General features: G+C 41.8%; 1 protein-coding gene across 1 annotated transcript in view; it reads right to left on the minus strand.

Moving 5' to 3' along the window:
* Nucleotides 1–19,632, minus strand: part of TPPP (tubulin polymerization promoting protein) — a 67,798-nt gene that overhangs the window by 39,197 nt on the left and 8,969 nt on the right. Inside the window, exon 2 of the mRNA XM_064506812.1 lies at nucleotides 16,209–16,523. Within this exon, the coding sequence (XP_064362882.1) occupies nucleotides 16,209–16,519 (311 nt within the window). The 5' untranslated portion in view covers nucleotides 16,520–16,523. The remainder of the gene's footprint in view (nucleotides 1–16,208; nucleotides 16,524–19,632) is intronic.

Raw genomic sequence — 19,632 nt, forward strand, 5'->3', positions numbered from 1 at the left:
TCATGGGGAACTTCAACCGCCCTGATATCTGCTGGAAAGACAACACAGTCAGGCACAGTCAAGGAGGTTCCTGCAGAGCACTGATGATAACTTTTTGACACCAGTGGTGGAAGAGCCAACAAGGAGAGGTGTGCTTCTGGACCTTGTACTAAGAAAAAAAGAAGGGCTTGTTGGAGATGTGAAGGCTGGGAGCAGCCTTGGCTGCAGTGACCATGAGATGGTAGAGTTCAGGATCCTGCGAGGAGGGAGCAGGGCAGTAAGTAGGATCACAACCCTGAACTTCAGGAGAGCAAACTTTGGCCTCTTCACAGACCTACTTGGAGGAATCCCATCGGTTAGGGCCCTAGAAGGAAGGGGGGTGGGGGTCCAAGAGAGCTGGTTAATATTCAAGCATCACTTCCTCCAAGCTCAAGAGCAGTGCATCTCTGTGAGTAAGAAGTCAAGCAAATGGGGCAGGAGACCTGGACAGATCAGCAAGGAGCTCCTGGCAAAAGTCAAACAGAAGGAAGCATCCAGAATGTGGAAAAAGGGATAGGCCACGTGGGAGAAGCATAGGAACATTGTCAGAATACGCACGGATGCAACGAGGAAGGCCAAGGGATGTCAAGTACAAGAAGGGCTTCTTCAAATACATCACTAGCAAAAGGAAGACTAGGGAAAATGTGGGCCTGCTGCTGAATGGGGTGGGTGCCCTGGTGACAGAGGATACAAAAGAGAGAGTTACTGAATGCTTTCTTTGCTTCAGTCTTTACTGCTAAGGCCAGCCCTCAGGAATCCCAGACACTGGAGACAAGAGAGAAAGTCTGGAGAAAGGAAGACTTCCCTTGGTGGAGGAGGATCGGGTTAGAGATCATTTAGGCAAACTTGACACCCACAAATCCATGGGCCTTGATGGGATACACCCACGAGTGCTGAGAGAGCTGGCAGATGTTACGGCTAGGCCATTCTCCATCATCTTTGAAAGGTCATGGAGAATAGGAGAGGTGCCTGAGGACTGGCAATAATAAAAAAGTCAGTATCACTCCAATCTTCAAAAAGGGCAAGGAGGACCCAGGAAACTGCAGGCCAGTCAGCCTTACCTTGATCCCTGGAAAGGTGATGGAGCAGCTCATGCTGGATGTCATCTCTAAGTACGTGGAGGAAAAGAAAGTGATCAGGAGTAGTCAGCACGGATTCACAAAGGGGAAATCATGCTTAACTAACCTGACAGCCTTCTATGATGGAATGACTGCCTCGGGAGATGAGGGGAGAGCAGTGGATGCAGCCTACCTTGATTTCAGCAAGGCTTTTGACACTGTCTCCCATAACATCCTTATAGGTAAGCTGATGAAGTGTGGGTTAGATAAGTAGACAGCGAGGTGGGTTGAGAACTGGCTGAATGGCAGAGCTCAGAGGGTTGTGATCAGTGGCACAGAGTCTAGCTGGAGGCCTGTAGCTAGCGGTCTCTTTCAGGGGTCAGTACTGGGTCCAGTATTGTTCAACTTACTCATCAGCGACCTGGATGAAGGGACAGAGTGCACCCTCAGCAAGTTTGCTTGTGATACAAAACTGGGAGGAGTGGCTGATACACCAGAGGGCTGTGCTGCCCATTCAGAGAGACCTGGACAGGCTGGAGAGTTGGGCAGAGAGGAATCTCCTGAAGGTCAACAAAGGCAACTACAGGGTCCTGCACCTAGGAAGGTCCCCTATACACCAGTGCAGGCTGGGGGCTGACCTGCTGGAAAGCAGCTCTGCAGAGAAGGATCTGGGTGTCCTGGCAGTCAACAAGTTAACCATGAGCCAGCAACGTGCTCTTGCTGCCAAGAAGGCCAGTGGTATCCTGGGCTGCTTTAGGAAGAGTATTGCTAGCAGGTCGAGGGAGTTTCCTTCTCTGGAGATATTCAAAACCCGCCTGGACGGGATCCTGTGCAACGTACTCTAGGTGACCCTGCTTGATCAGGGGGGTTGGACTAGATGATCTCCAGAGGTCCCATCCAACCTCAACCATTCTGTGATTCTCTGAACACAGAGGTATGCTTCAGATGGCTGTAGACATGTATTTGGAGTCACCTACAACTTTCTCCCTAGACACCTGTGTAAAGCTGCAAACATTAACCAGTGCATCCCACCTGCAAGCTGGCCAAACCTTCCACTGAGACCGCGCCAGCTGAGAACACTGCAACACATGCTATTTTGCCCACAAGGCCACATGGATCCCCACCTACCTTACAAGTGACCCAAGCATCTGTTTCTATATAGCATCCATCACAGTGAGAAAATGTAAATAGCTCATGTCTCTAAGAAAGTTTGAGACTATCTGTTCCAAACGAAGACACAATGAAGACTGAGCATAAGAAGCATCAAAATGGTACTTATTACATTCCCCCAGTGCCACAAACTAGCCTGGCATGCAACAGCTAGTACTGTAGAAGGGGAGGTGATTGGACAGGGCGGTAAACAGTGCAGTCACCACCTTTCCATCTCATACCACAGAGCCTCATTCTTGCAGAAGGGAGCACACCCACCATTTTGTGAAATACAGACTGCAGGTGACAATGACCCTGCAGCAGCCCACTGCACTCCTGGCAAGAGCTGCCTACCTGCCAGGGATCCTCACTTCCGCAGCCTCTCCTATCACCCCCATCCTGGTCTGAGTCATAGAGTCAGCTAAACCCTCCATTCTCAGCACTATCAATACCATTGACAGACAACAGCCCACCTGGAATAGCAAACACCTTCAAATGTAACTAAGCAGACAAACCCAAGGCTAAATGGGATTGCACTGGGAATTATAATGAATATATCTGGAGACCATGTGTAACTGAGTTAGATTCCAAACATTAAGCACAGACCTATCACGCTTTCTCATACTGTTTTTTCAATTGTAGTGCAATGAGCTACTGCCATGTTACGGAATCACTGCACAGCTTTTCTGTTCTTAGCTGGGGGAAAAAAATTGTTCTTGTACACTCTGATGATACAAAAGCCACAAGTTGTATCTTTTACATAGCATAAGAAAAATACAGCCACTGTTGCACAACTGCTCCTCTCACTAGCTTACTTTCTTTTTTTAAAAGAAGATTTGCAACTGTAGGGCATAGAATAAAGATACAAGACATCTGGGCAGTGAAGCAAGTGCTGTCATGTGTCATGGCAGTCACTGCCTGGTGCCAAGGATCACCACTGCTCTGCAGCTGCTAGTGCTCATGACCACAGATGGCACTAAGTGACAGAAAGCTAGCTGTCTCAGCAAGGACAAAGGGATGAACGGGTCTACAGGATTCACTTCTCCCACCACACGATGGTGGCTCATCCCCTTCTGTAGAGCCTCATACTTTTAGGGCTGTTGAAACTCTAAAGGGCTGCAGGAGCCTTTTGGCAGCACACATATCCACAAATAATAAGGAAAAAGCTTCTTCAGAGTACACAGACTTTCCCAGTCTTAAGGTACACAGGTTAAGAGACTGCCTCATCATTCTCCTCACTGTTTCATCTTCTAAAAGAAGGCCCACTTGGAGAACCTCGCCAACAGTCTCCGTAGACTTCCATTTTCCCTGGAACAGAAATAGCCCTCAGACCAAAGACGAAGTAAAAGCTGTAGTTTTTTTAAACACAGATACACTTCACAACAGCATGTCTCTCTCTTTCTTTCTTACAAAAGTCGACTCTGAGAATGCTGGTAAATCTTGCCTTCTCCCTCAAGACAACAGATACATCAGAGAAGAGAGGTTAACAGAGCAAGGAGAACTGAGAAGTGCCAAGCATCTTGTTTCTGCAGTCTCAAGAATTATTCCTAATGAGTTATGGAAATCACCACCAATCCCTATAGAACAGTAAGGAAGCAGAGTTAAAAGGCAATGAGGGCACAGATATCAAGAACATACATTCCCCCAATACTGCTGCAGAAGAACATAGAAGTTTGACAAAGAAAAAAAATGCATCCACTGAAAGCCATGCGCTTTCACTGGTTTGGCCTGTTTGCAGCAGAAAACTTGGCCTGTTTGCAACAGAAAAGCTGTATCAGTGTATTTAAGTGAGCGTGAATCTTCTGGATTCAACAGAATCTCTATGTCAACTTCAGCATCAAAGTCTTGTGCACAAAAAACTTGTGCCACAATCTTGTAAGTCGAGTAACAGTGCAAGACTAAAAGATCAGAACAAGGCACCATACCCCAAAGGATCTCCAAATCAATTAATGGGAATTAAATGCAACATGGAAAGCTACTGGAGTAGTATTACACATTCAAAACAGAGATGAGGTGAAATGATTTTCACAGTGAACTCATCTCACCACTGAAACAACTTATCTGACAATATTTTCTACTGCTTAACATCACTGACAAAGATATTCAGATTTGATTTAAAGCTGTTCCACAACTTAAACAGAAACTTACCGGCTTGATGCAAAATATTGCAGTAAGCTTTTTGGCCTGAGTTACAAAGAAGGCCAAGACAGTACTGTAACATGCCTTTCCTGCTTTAGGTATGGTGTCTTTTTAATAACTGTGAGTCAAATGAAATACTGGAGGCAAGCATTAGTCAACAAAATGGCAGACTGTGAACACTGCTTGTCCCCTCACCTTAAAAAATATGCAATAATAATAAAAAAATCAAGCATCTTTTTCCAGCTAGTGCTAAATGATATTAGTGATGGGAAAATTACCAAAATTACTCAAGATACCCTATTCAATGGCTACTCAAGATACAGGTTTTACTCCTCACAAGCACCAGTAGCTCAGTAACCGTAGTTCTATGTAGAGAAGCAGCAGCAGCTGGGAGCAGTTGCACTGCTGAAAACACTGCCATGATGGGCATTAGATAAAGTGATTAGATAAAGTGATTAGATAAAGTGATTAGATAAAGTGATTAGATAAAGTGATTAGATAAAGTGATTAGATAAAGTGATTAGATAAAGTGATTAGATAAAGTGATTAGATAAAGTGATACATGTTTTAACCATGGTATTCCTGGTTACAATCTGTCAATTTTAGTAATCTTTCCTTAACTCTTGTTTAAATTTTAGAGCCTCCTGTATGTGCTCCCTCACCCATAACACTTCAGCATCTATTTGTATTTATTCCTAGAAAAGGTTGCCATAAAGATTTGTATAGGTAATCAAAATGTTCTGGGAGCCTTCAGAATCAGCAATGTTAGCAACCTTGGCATGTTTCTTGAAATTATTTGTTTATTTGATGATAACATCCAGAACGTTAATAAAGAATTAAAGCCTAAAACCAACTATTAAATGATTTTTTTTTTCCCCTCAAAGGAAATTCTTTGGGTTTTTTTTAAAAATCTTTGGGGTTTTTTTTGATTATATCAGGACTGCACACCAAAACAATTTCTTTTAAATTCATAGGCATACAGGCACATACCTAAAAATATTGCAGAAAGTCAGGAACAGAGATCAAACTTAAAAGAAACATCCAGATTTCCTTCATGTTTCTTCAGTTTAGCACAAAACAAAACAAAATTTGGAAGTAGTAAGTAACTCCAATCTAATAAAGTCAGGGTGATGACTTTCAAAGGAATAGTTTTTAGTAACATCAGCTTGGGTGTTTTAACACTGCAAGCCTTACCTCTATATATAGCACCCAAACCTTCTCACTGATTAGCAGTCATGCTGGAGCACGATCAAAATACATTGAGAAGGTGCCTTCTATCTGACATCGCTTCCAGTAACCAGTTCAAATTAGTAAGTTAAACAGTGCCTGATTGGCCTAGGTCTAACACCATCAAGACAAGATCATGTAGTGCCCAGCTCTAAGGAGCAGATCATGTGTTGCACACTTAGCATTTACAAATGAACCTTTCCATTCCTCCTCTGTAATATTAGCCCCAGGCTCCAGCTCCCTCGCATGCCAAGCTCCGAGCAACCACAAATCATGGCATCTAGTAGCCTGATTAACATGACCTTTCATAAAGTTGAAGACCATATGCCAACACTTCTCTAAGGAAGAGCTCTACAATCACACTGGTGACAAAAAAAAAAAAGAAAAAACGGACAAGATGCACAGATTTCCTAGGTTTTTTTAGGCTGGGATTTTGGTGAGTCCTTCTTCAACATAATGTTACCATAACTCTTTAATGAAACTTATTCCGATTCAGTTGTAAAGTAGTCCTTTCAAAGCTCTGGATAATAAGAAGAGCACAAGAATCAAAAAAATGGTTTAAAAAAATACACAAGAAGTTGAAAGAAGATGGCACTACCTCAAATTCTGTGTGCTTCCATTTACCACTATCACATTTTTTATTGACCTAAGTGGACCACATCTTAATTCTTTTAGCAGCTTTATGCACACAGGCAGATTAAATACATCTTAATTTCAGCATTAATACTATATTAATCTTTAAGAGATGGATAATTTCTAGTCAATGTCCTTATTCCATGAATAAAAACACTGTACATACATACACACACACTTTGTTCCTATAAAATGTCCCTTTTAACTTCAGAATAGCACTTAATTATGGTTGTATATATAGGAACAGAATGACATGGTGAGCTATAGAACAGCAAATAATGCTTTTCACAAGAAGTGGTCACAGAGAACAAAAATAATAAATGAGAGAGGAAAGCTACCTGCTCAGAGTCAATCCTAGCAGATTCTATACCCATACGTTAATGTCTATCAAGTTCTTTACAACAGTCAACACTTTGATTTATTTAGAACCATAAAAGTCACATTACAATTAAGATTGGCAAGAACCTTTGCATATGAGTCTGTGCCCAGGGTAAACCCCTGCCCAGAGCAGGTCTCAAAGCAGAATGCTCAGGGACTTCTCCAGGCAAGTCTTGAACACCTCCAAGGACAGAGATTCCCATCCAATCGCTGTGCACTTCCAAGAGCAGTCTGGCTCCGTCTTCCCTATGTCTTCCAGGCAGGTAGCTGAGGGCAGCAATAAGGTCTCCCCTTAGCCTTCTCTTCTCCAGCCTGACAGAGCCTCTTCTCCCTGCATGTCCCGTGCTCCAGCCTCCCGAGCATCCTGGCAGCCCTGCACCTTGCTCCACTACGTCAATACCTTTCTCGCACTGGGGAGCCCCAGACTAGACACGGTACTCAGATGAGGTCTCACAACAGCCAAACAGAAGGGAAGGATCACGTCCAGAGACCTGCTGCATTGGCCTTCCTTGCTGCAAGGGCACACTGCTAACACATTCAACTTCTCGTCCTCCGCAATCCGCAGGTCCTTTTGCTCAGAGCTGCTTCCTAGACAGTCAGACACCAGCCTGTACGGTTATCCCACCCCAGATCCAAGACTCTGCAGTTTCTCTGGCTGAACTTCATGAGGTTCCTGTCAGCCCCTTTCTCCAGCCTGTACCTCTGAATAGCAGCCACTGTCCTCCAGACCATTCCCCCTCAGGTTGCTGTTGTCTGCAAACTTGCTGAGAGAGTACTCCATCCCATCTTCCAAGTCATCGAGGAAGACGTTCAATTGTACTGGCCCCAGTATTGACCGCCAAGAGACATCCCTACTTACTGGCTGCCAGCTGGACTTTGCACCACTGATCGCAACTCCAAGCACAGCAGTCCAGCTCGTTTTCCACCTGTCTTAGGGTCTACTTGGGCAAATCTCACCAATCTGCCAGTAAGGAGACTACGGGAGACTGGCTCCAAGGTCTTGCTAAAGGCAAGGTATACCAGCTACATCCATTGCCTACCCCTTGCCCACAGGGCCAGTCACTTCCTCAGAGAAAGTAATGAAGTCGCTCAGGCAGGACTTGCCCTTGGTAAATCCATGCTGGCTGCTCCAAACCACCTTCTTGTCCTTCGTGTGTTCAGAAATGGCTTCCAAGATGTTTCACTTCACAGCCTTCCCAGTGACTGAGGTTATGCTGACTGGCCCGGATCCTCCCTCTTTGCCCTTCTTGAAGATGAAGGTGATGTTTGCCTTCTTCCAGTCATCAGTCATTTCTCCTCCAGTTGCCATGACCTTTGGAAGATGCTACTGGCCAGCTCCTTCAGCACACTTGGATACATCCTCTCTGGTCCTGTGGGCTTGTGTATGTCTAAATGGCTTAACTAATCCCTAACTCTCTTCCCCTGCTCTCGGTACTGCTTTACTCGTGGGACAGACTCTGCTAGCAGGCTCGGAGACCTGGGAGTCCCGAGGGTGAGCCCTGCTGAGAAAAAAAAAAAGAGGCAAAAAAAGGCATGGAGTATGTCAGCCTTTTCCATGTCCCTTTTCACTAGGTCCCCTGCCCCACTGACCAAGGGGACCACACTCTCCATAGCCTTCCTTTTGCTGCCAAGGTACTTACAGAAACCTTCCTTGTTCTTCTCCATCTCAAGACTTGCTAGTCTCAGCTCCAGCTGAATATTGGCTTGCCTAACTCTGCTCCATCACGTGCAGGCAATATTCCTCCCATGCAGCCTCTCCCTGCTCCCACCTTCTGGCTACTTTCTTTCTGCACTGGAGCTCAGTCAGAAGCCCCATGTTCACCCAGGCTGGCCTGCTGCCATGCTTGCTTGACTTTCTGCACATTGCAAAGGACTGTTCCTGTGCTCTGAGCAGGCTGTCTTGGAAGATCAACCAGCTCTCCTGGGCTCCTTTGCCCTCCAGGACAGTTTCCCAGGGGATCCTGCCAAGCAGGGGACCCCGAACAAGCCAAACTGCTCTTCTCAACTCCAGGGTTGCAGTTCTGCTGTTTGCCTTGCTCACTCCTCTCAGAATCTTGAACTCCAGTCTCCTGTTTGCTGCAGCCAAGGCTGCCCTCAGCCTTTACATCTTCAATTATCTTCTATCTTAATCCAGACAAAATGAGGAATGAAGTCTATATTCATGGTTAACAATCTTGCTTGTTATTCAGTAAAACATTTAACTTTGTAAGTAACACAGATTTTATGTAACTTTTTACAGATACGTAACAGACAATTGCAAATGATGGTGCAATTATATGAGCAGACTAGGCTGACTTGCAGGAAAAAAAAAGACATGAGGTAAGATTTCATACCAGAGCCCTACTTCTACTCTAAACCAGTAAGTCCTTGTTGTCCACCACTGGAATATGTTATAAATTGTAGCAGATACCAAGCAAGCTGGTGTATGATACTGTGTACGGTATCATATAGCATTCCAAATTGACTGGGAAACAAAACACCTGCCAGTCTATCTCTAGGTTTTAATGCGCATATTTTTTAAAACAAAAAGGTGTTAAAAATCATCATCAGCCTACAGCACTTTGGTGTGATTGTTCACTTGACTCCTGCTCAGGGGGAGCACACAGCTCATGCTAAAGCCTGATGTATGCTGAGAGCAGCACCACTGGGCTAATGCAAGAGCAACATGTACACTAGATACTCAAGGAGAGAAAGTTCAAGGCCTCCTGTCCTTGCAGTTTTGTAAGTAACTGCTTGTTAACACCTGATAAGACCAAAACTCTTTGGAATTCAGTAATGTACTGTGAATTTTGAACCGTGACACTTTGGGTAGAGAACTTATCCATTTTACATGCACAAAACAAGCCTGCACTGCATCAATTGAATGCAAATCCATCTCTTCTCAAACGATCACTGTTACACTTTTAGAAGTTAGGTCACTTGGCAGGAAAGGGAGAAGAGTTGCTTTGCTTTTACACAAAAAGAAGCCCTTCAAGGCTAAACCACAAAGAGCAGCCTTACTGTTTGTTTTTTGGACAAGAAAGGAAATTGGATGCTAATTTCAATTAAAATAAAGCATAGGTGGTAAAAAAAAAAAAAAAAAAAAAAAAGCTCCACATTGTAGCTTACCTACCTTGTCATCTATAACTGCACTGCTTCAAAATTGCTGGAAGTGAGAGAATTATTAGCACAGATTATGCCCTTGCATACCATTCTGTACCTACTTATTTCCTGACACAGACCTATTAAAGTACCCAAGTTAACTGTTCTGTCTACTTCATGCATAACAAAGGATTATACAAATCACATTCTGGGCCACTATTAAAAGAATCCCTCCAGCAGGGAAGTAAAATACAACTTGAAACTATACTACGCTTCATATATTTATAAACACCAATTCATACATCACACTACATGATGAAATGTACTTAAAAAATTTAAAAGGGACCTCAGTAAAGCATCTATTAAACAGAAGATGCTTCAGAGCAATTTCACGGGCAGATATCTGTTCTGAATGAGCTCAGGTTTCAAAGTACAAGTCCTTTCAAATATGTGAAGACAGCCAGAAGTATCATTATCATTCAATATAATAAAAAGACAACATTTGTATTACAGCTGGCAAATGGTGAAAGCGTATACTCATTTTTGCCAATAGTTATCTTGCCAGCTGCTCAGTGCAAATATCATCTGTTTTAGTTCTTCCATGGTCGTACAGCAGTGGTGCACTGCTGCTGAATTAAGATGTGGCTGCTCTCAGGCAGAGGCATCGCTGCAGCAACCTGTCAGTCCAGACTGTGGGAACTAGGCAGACGGCTTACTGGTGAGATGTCCTCAGGACAGAAAACGGGTGGCTCCCTGCAGGAGTCAGGGCACAATACAGTGTGTTGTGAGGCTTCTCCATGGGAACAAAAACTTCCTTTCTTAAAAAGATGGAGGCGAGTTTTCTGGCCTTTCGAACACATGGCTTCCTCAGCAACAAGGAAACATGTCAAAGCAACATAAGAAACTATTACTGGAATTTAAGAGGACAATTATGCCTTCATTTGATCTTTTCCCAAAAATATTTTTAGAGGGTGGGGAGTCAGGTATATTTACAGAGCTTCTGTAGATTAACTAGACTTCAATAGCAATCCAGTAAAGAACCACAAAAATTTGTTTAAAATTTAACACATAGTAACATCAAAACAAACAAATGTTTCCATGGAGACAACTACCTAAATAAATGCTCACAATGGATCCAAGGCGTGACGTCACCCAGGCCTGCCTGCAACCATAGCAACATGCCAGTATAAACAGAAATATTTTGATTTTTCAATCTAATAATGTCATAGAATTAGCAGTTTTATGGCAGTGCTTAAACCATTTTCTTGCAGTGCTGAGTGGTCACACTTCTAAAATAAGAGCAGAGGTATTTATATCAGGGCTATTACTATTACCATATTAACTGCATCCAACAAGTGGAGTATGTGCATGGCATAGCTAACATATCAAATTGCCCAGAGCAGTTGTTGACCCCAATAAACAAAGAAATTTATGTTCCTAAAGCAACATGCCAGTATGCTGGTCAGAGATCAGTAACATCTATTCTTCTTGGATATTCTGCTTCTTTAATACAAAAAACTCAAGTTCTTAGACTGATTGTCTAAGTGTTGTGTCTCACTGTCTTGCTGGATTAACAAGAGGAATGCAGCCACATGTTGCTTTTCATACCAAAGGCAGAACATTTCTGTGCCCTTCTCCTGTGTCACCAGTGAGCTTGCTTTCTGAAAGGCAACAAGATTCACTAAACCCATATTATACCCTGCAAGTGCACTGCAAGGCGCACAGCCTCCAAACTTGTACAACTCTGCCATTAGCAATGGAGGAGCAATATAAAAGGAGCAGCCAGTTAATGAGGAAATTTACCAAGAAGGCAGGCAACTGCTTCAGCTACGAAAAAAGATGCCCAGGGAATCCCCATTTGAATGAAAAATACCCATTTCCAAATGCTACTGCAGGTCTGCAAGATATATGTCTCTATATTCAGCATGTCCAGATTGAATTACCACTCCTAATATGCCAAATACAAAAGAAAGATGTCTGTATAAAGTTCAGATAGTCTATGAAAAAGGAATGCTTTGGAGTGAGCTAATATTACCAAGATATTTATATTAAAACCCCGTGTTTTAGCAGAAGCCTGAACTACAGGGAATAATGGAGTTGTTATCATTACAAAAATGGTGAAATACTATTTGTTTCACATCCAATAATTTGTGAAAAGCTTCCTTCTCCTAGAGTATGACTGTGACTTCAACTTGTCTTCAGGTACGGCACTAAATGCACTGAGAAATTAGGGACCAGTTAAAAAAAATTACTTCCCACAAAGTATTTTCAACCTTCTTTTCTTACCTATGATATGAGCAGATTTCTCAGAGGAGAGGTTTGCTTCATTTTTGCCACATTAAGGAGAGAAAGATATCTTGATAGGAATTATCAAAGAAGATTTTTACATAACTTTAAGCAAGGAGCTAGCTTTGAAATGAAAATGTACCTCACAAGCATTCTGTTACTGTTGTATGCAATCCAAAGACGGTATGAAGAAAAAAGAGTCCAACATTTCAAGTTTTGACTGTGAAACTATAAAACACAGCTAGGAAAGCTTACTACATAATTGCATTTACAACCATATAAATTTTTGTCAGTTTTGATGCATTTTTTTAATAGATTTCATCCCATAAGACACTGTAAAACTTTATAATTCACTACTCAACATTTCTTTTGCTTTTCCAGATGCAATATGCATAGAAAGGTAATGTAGGGTATCTTTATATGTTCTTATGACACAGAAAAGTAAAATTTTTTTTTTTAGGTATTTGTTACATATTTGCCAGTCTATCCGAACTTTAAGTTAACCCAATTATTTGGCATAAATATAGGTGGTTTTCCTCTGATCTGTAGGAAAGCAACTTATACTAAAAATATTCACCCATATGGCCACACTCTAAACTGTACTTCAGCTGCTCATTTCAAGTGATTCCAGTGCAAAATTCACTGCTGCTTAATTTTTTTGTATTTTCTTAGATGACAACATAAAGTTTTTAAAATAGAAAAACAACAAATATGCAGAAGACGACACATCTATTAAATGAAGTTTTAATATAGCAATAGCTGTAATAGCAGTATGTATTAAAATCCATCAAATTGTCAGGATTTGTGAACACTTTTCTTAAGAACTTCCAAATCACCGTTGAACAGAAATACATGGCGGGGGTGGGAACACCAATTTTCTTCTTTTCTTACCAGAGAACACTTCCAGCAATTCTTCTATTGTGCCTTCTACTGTGCATTCTTTGCATTAGACCATTTCCTTGCTCTTATCCTAAAGTACATAAAAATGTCATACTTACATGAACACTTTCAGTGAATCTTTTATGCAAGATGAACAGACAAATTACACTTCAGTCTGATCTCATGAAGAGGAAAAACAGCATATTACAGCTATTTTCTTATTTGTATCAAAGCTACATTAGTATTTCCTCAAACTTTATAACAGCATAAATTTAACCTTAATTGAACTAAGGGCTGAAAGACAGACACACACTTCCAGCTTTATAGAAATACCATGGACTAGTCATAACTTTCAGAAGTTTAGTTCACCTATTCCAGGAGTGTTTTGCATCTAGAAAAATGTTCATTACTTCTCAGGACTGAACTGATAAACTCTCTTCTGCAACAGAGAAAGTTATCAATCAGTGAATTAAAACCATCTTTTAGGAGCTCTTTAGTAAACATATCAGTTGCTAATTTCCAGAAACTAATCTTTGCCCTATCAGCAACACACAGTTCCTACCTAGCATTTTGATAGGATCTGTAGCAGAAACCAGCAGGTCTGTAGCATGAAACCAGAGGAAGTTAGCAAGATGACAGAGAGAGGCTTTACACACAGACCTAACGATTCATAAATCCAAAGAACATTTTTACAAGATTAATTATTTTCTAACGTTCAAACAAGATGTTCAATTCTCACAAACAACAAGTACAGCTAGCCAGCAAACAAGCCCAGCCGAATGCTGGTTTTGCAGAGAAAGACCAAAAACCTGTTTGGAAAGTCTACCACTGTCCTAGATGGCAACTGTAATTCTCTCTGGGAAAAAGCTGCTTGTGAAATGGAAATGCATAAGAGTTCATTTTGTGGGTAGGCCTTTCTTCATACATCACCAAATTATCCTTATCCTATAGCTTTGAGTTAAATGTGAAGCAAAGGAGAAAAGGAAATGCAGTTGTTTGAACATACTCTAGAAAGCCAATACGCTCAGCTTATACAGAAGCCTTCTAGGATGTGGCATATTACCAATGCTTGAGCAACCAAACCCATTAAATCTTCCCTTATTAAAACTTAAAATACTATATGTGAAATCAGTGTGATTTGTGGTAGAAAGAATTGCTGACATATGCCCTTGAAAACAAAATCCTAAAATACACTTTAGAAAATCTAGAAGTACACCTATTGAAAACATGGACACAAGAAACAGACCCTCCTAAAGTGTGAGATAGCAAACCTCGGCTGTTGACAATTTCTCTGTCCACCACTAAAGTGTTATTAATTAAAAAAATAAAAGAATTTAAAAAGAGAAGAATGTAAAATACATGCTGCATGTGCAGGTAAGGAAGAGGCAAGTAATTAACAATACATTAAAATAACTTAATCCAATGCAAAATTATTTTTGTCTTCCAACCATTAAATATTGGATGGAGAGAGGAAAAGATAACATGCTTCTCCAGACAGAAATGGCAGCACTTTCCAACCATCAGGAAACAAAGTGCTAAGAAAGCATCACGCCTGCTGTACAGACATGGCCCCAAAGGGGCAGAGACAAGGACCTTGAGGTACACAAATATTGCAAATGCTACAATAGAGAGAATATATGCTGATGTTCCCCTTTAGCCACAGGTCCCCAACACTTCCCAGCTCACTCTTGTAGAACCGAGTTGGATTCATTCTGTACCAGAAGGCATCGAAATGGGCGCTGCTTTAAATCTGCTTGCACATTTTATGCCATACCATGAGTTTGCTGCATCACTAACTTGCCCAGAACCTGCTATGACAAAATAGCTCTGAGATTTGTTATTTCCTGTGATGACAGAAACAGAGAAATACTTAAGTTGATGAAAACCAAAGAATATTTGAAAATAAATGCTGACACCTTCCATCACAAGTCAACGAAGAATTAAATAAATAATGCTACAACCTAAATCCCATTCAAATGAGCTGGTTCACTGACAGCATGCCTAGCTCTGGTGATACAACTTTCAAAAAAATATCAGTAGGCACTCGAAGGAAAAAGACTAAGCCAAGAACAAGAGTGTCAGACTGTGTGTATGTAGTGTTGTCAATGGCCTAGATAAGATCCTGAGGAAAGAGAAAGAACGAAACAGCTGTGAAAAATAATACACTTGCCACAAACGCCACAGTTTTCAGCTCCAAAGATGACAAATGTTAGGAAAAAACTAGCAGATGAGGTTTTTATAAACAATGTAGTCATTTGCAAATTAAGTAAGTAACGTCCTGCTAACCGTGCATGCTACTTTGGACAATTTGTGAAGGTCAAGGGCCTTTTCTTCTTTGCCTTTCTATGCCTTGATGCACTCTAAACGGTCAGGGCCTGTAGCAGGTTTTCCTGACTACTCTTGTAAGCAATTCTGTTTGCAAGTCCTCTCCCCAGCGTTACACCACAACGATCGAGAGCACAAGCCAAATAAATTTTCCTACAAGGTGCAAATACAATAAAGAAGAAGCATGCCTCTAAATACAATGAGTCATGGAACAATTTAAATAGTTACTGCGGTAATAAAAAGCAGAAAAGGCAAGGCTAGCAGATCAGTTACATGGTGGGGTCGGGGGATGAAAGTGATCCTATTATATAAATAAAATGAGAACAGGAAATTATTTGGGGTTTCATACAGAATATACTGAAATAGCTGAATGTCTTCCCTTTGACTTGAGCACTTTCTGGATCAAGTCTTGCCTAGGTTTTCAACTTGGACAGAAAGTTTCACCAAAGCTCCAGCCTACTCATAAGAATATGCTGGGACGACTAAAATAATCCTAACCAAAGAATCATAGCCATGGGGGTACGCATCCCAGCCTCACCATCACCAACAGTTTGGAGTCCCTGGTACCTTCTACTTTAAACCTGAGCAGCTGTTGTGCTGGACATCAGGACTGTGCTTGGAACTCAGGCCTTAGTACATATCCAACCTTAGCCTCAGCCTTTTGAGGCTGAGTTTTAGAAGGACATAAGACTACAGCCTGCCTTGCTTCAAATATCCTTCAGCAAACATTCACAGCATTTAGAGCAGTCAAAAAGAGCATGTTTCTCAGAATAACATGCATTTGCCTTGATCATATGAAACCTCTCTGCACATCTTAACACCTGCAACGCTGAAGTCAGTTTAAGATATCAGGACAGATGCTGAAAAGCGTATCTTCAGGTGAAGCAGCACAATTTCAGAAAGGAACATGAAAGAGAGTGCGACAAAGGCATACAATACACAGCACAATATTTGTGAGCAACAGAAGATAAATTTAGATGACATCTACAAAACATGGGGGAGGACATAAGAAAATGATGGCAGAAAGGAACTTACTTGATTTTACTGAAGACAATATCAACATCTGTGATTGTCACATTCTTTCCATCTATCACATGACAGTCTTTACATAGTTTTGACCAGTTCTTCCCATGCATTTCTTTTCCTGTGGCTCTTGTATCGCCATGGATAGCAAATTTTCTAAAAGCCTCTTCCAGAGCACTTATTTCTCCTGCCATAGCTCCCTCATGGGAGCTGTTGGAATCATAGGATAATCGTTTTGCTGCTCGTTCCTTTGCTGGATCTGAAGGAGACTTTGGAGGAGTCTTATTCACAGGTTTAGTCGACTTTGCTTTATTGTCAGCCATTGTGCTACAAAGAAGATGGAAAACTCATTACATTGATTTGCACTAGTTTACCTTTTACTAATCTGTCTTTGAAAAAAGGACAGGCTACAGTCCATGTCACAACATATGAAAAATAATTAGACTATAAAGTTAGCAAGAACTTAGTGCCCTCCACCATCCAACAACAATTATAGCTATATATAGTACTATGTAACTTTCTGCCCATCTAGACAAATATTCTAGTTTAAAAAAACTGACCAGGAAACATTTTACATTCCAAAATAAGGCATAAATCTACTTTCACCACCATTACATCAGCCAATAAGAGAACACTTAACAACTGATTATTTTTGTTTGTTTGTTTGTTTTTTAAAGACAGCAAGCTGAATTCACTACAGTTCAGATACTATCCACCATGGCACCCTACTGGCTTGAGTAGAAGTTTGCCTTTTACATAGTATATATTACAATCTAGGTTTATTTCCCAAGGGAAAAATAAACAACCTTTTATTTTCTGGACTGTGAGTTTTTAACAACTATTATTTGAAAATGGAAATTGCAGTGAAAACATTAACGTTTCAAAGGGCTAATAAGTAAGGAAATTCTCAGAAATTCTTAGACAAAACTCTCTTGTTAGCAAAACCAATTGTTACTCCCAAAGAACTGTAGCTTCAGTCCCTTGGAATGAACACCTCCAGAATGAAGTAGGACTGAGAAAGGATGTCATTACTGCAGAGAACAAACTTCAGATTACCTCACGTTCACATTGGATAGGTTTGCCCTTTAAAAGAAATCGTAAACCAAGGAACAGAACGCTAACATCTATTTTCAGGTGACATTATAAAATGCAGGAAAAAAAGGAAGACGGGAAAAAAAGGAAGACAATTTCTTACTCTTCCTTCATTCATTCATCCATGGAAGTCACCGTCTGCAGACGAAACATACAATTCCACCAGAGCTCTTTGCATGAAGCAGTGATGCCCAAAGGACGTACTACAGCCCACAAACACACCATGAGAGCACCAACAGCATGCCATAGAAGCCTGTGCATTCTGCCTATCTGCTCACAGAACGGTTGAGGCTGGAAGGGACCTCTGGAGATCATCCAGTCCAACCCCCTGATCCAGCAGGGTCACCTAAAGCATGTTGCACAGGATTGTGTCCAGATGGCTTTGGAACATCTCCAAGGATGGAGACTCCACAACCTCTCTGGGCAACCTGTTCCAGTGCTCTGTTACCCACCTCACAGTAAAGAAGTTTTTCCTTATGGTCAGGCAAAACTTCCTGTGTTTCAGCTTGTGCCCATGGCCTCTCGTCCTGTCACTGGGTACCACTGGAAAGAATCTGGCCCCATCCTCTTTAGATTCCCCCCTTCAGATACTTATACACGTGGATAAGATCCCCCCTCAGTCTTCTCTACGTCACACTGAAGAGTCCCAGCTCTCTCAGCCTTTCCTCATAGCGGAGATGCTCCAGTTCCTTCTTCATCTTAGCAGCCCTTCACTGGACTCACTCCAGTAGCTCCATGTCTCTCTTGTATTGGGAAGCCCAGAACTGGACACAGCACTCAAGGTGTGGCCTCACCAGGGCTGAGTAGAGGGAGAGGATCACCTCACTCAACCTGCTAGCAATACCCTTCCTAATGCAGCCCAGGATACCACTGGCCTTCTCTGCCACAAGGGCACATTGCTGGCTAATGGTCAACTTGTGCACCAGGGCTCCCAGGTCCTTCTCTGCAGAGCTGCTTTCCAGCAGGTCAGCCCCCAGCCTGCACTGGTGCAGGGGTCATTTCTCCCCAGGTGTAGGACTCTGCATTTCCCTTTATCAAACTTCAGGAGGTTCCTCTCTGCCCATCTCTCCAGCCTGTCGAGGTCCCTCTGAATGGGCAGCACAGCCCTCTGGTGTATCAGCCACTCCTCCCAGTTTTGTATCACCAACAAACTTGCAGAGGATTCACTCCGTCCCTTCATCCAAGTCACTGATGAATTATTTACTCTTAGCTTGGCAGGAATAGGAGGCCCTGGAAGGCCTAGGGACAGTGTGCCTGCCCCAGCAACTAGGTGCAGGCTGTTGCTCAGACACACATCTGTGTTGCTCCTACCAATTTTACTACATAAAGAGGTGCTCCAGGTATCACAGGCTTGGCAAATACTGGCATAAAGGCTGGAAAGCCCACCATACTACCTCACACACCCTTCTGAAATCACAAATGGATCTTTAGCACACAGTTTGTGGTTAATATATGCAAAGATTGGCACGTACTTCTAGTTAAGGTTTTATTTCTGCATCAAATGGTAACTTATATCAAAGCGCAGTATGTAAACCAAAAGAAGTTCCACGGCTATGGAAACAATTTTCAACTTCTACCCCCTCTGATTTTGCTTAACCTGTTACTTGAACAGCCAAGGCATACTCCTTCCTTCTTCCATTCAGGCCTGCATGCTGCAAAAGAACTAGCCATTCTGCATCCACTAACCACTGCTTGCTATGCAACGGCTTTTGCTAACCTTGAAGTCCTGAACGTGGAGAGACCTCTCCTTTGCGATCTTTCACTGTAACATGAAATGGTTGGACCACACGAGAATACCTGATCAACACCAAACGATCACACTACTAGCTAGAGTCTTCTATCTTAAGCAAATGAAAACAGAACTCAAATTTGGAACAATAACTCCACCCCTTCCTTTAGACTTACTGCTATTTTTCCCAGAGTATAACATTGAAATCATATTTTTTGAACAGTTTTTCTTAATTCAATTCCCAGCCAACAATCACTATTTCGTCTCCAATTTGACAGTGGAATATTCTACTTTTTAAGAACATGTACTTAAAATAAAGCACTGGCACTGTACCAGACAAATTCCTAGGAGCTCTGCTATTACCCTGGCATCATTAACAACAATCATAAACCCATACTTAAAATATGATAATCAACTTGTATTGAAAAGAGAAACTCTGGTGAAAATAGGAGTGACAACAGTCTGATAAGCATACTGAATTTCCTGAAACAAGATTTACAATCCATAACTAGAAACACCTTTTAATAAAAATTACTTCAGTAAAGGATCTTTGTCCTTCACACTTTGAGCAAATGCAGCACAGCCAAAGCAGTACTGCATATTTTGAAAATGTTT

Source organism: Dromaius novaehollandiae, chromosome 2 (assembly GCF_036370855.1).
Source record: "Dromaius novaehollandiae isolate bDroNov1 chromosome 2, bDroNov1.hap1, whole genome shotgun sequence".
Taxonomy (NCBI): domain Eukaryota; kingdom Metazoa; phylum Chordata; class Aves; order Casuariiformes; family Dromaiidae; genus Dromaius; species Dromaius novaehollandiae.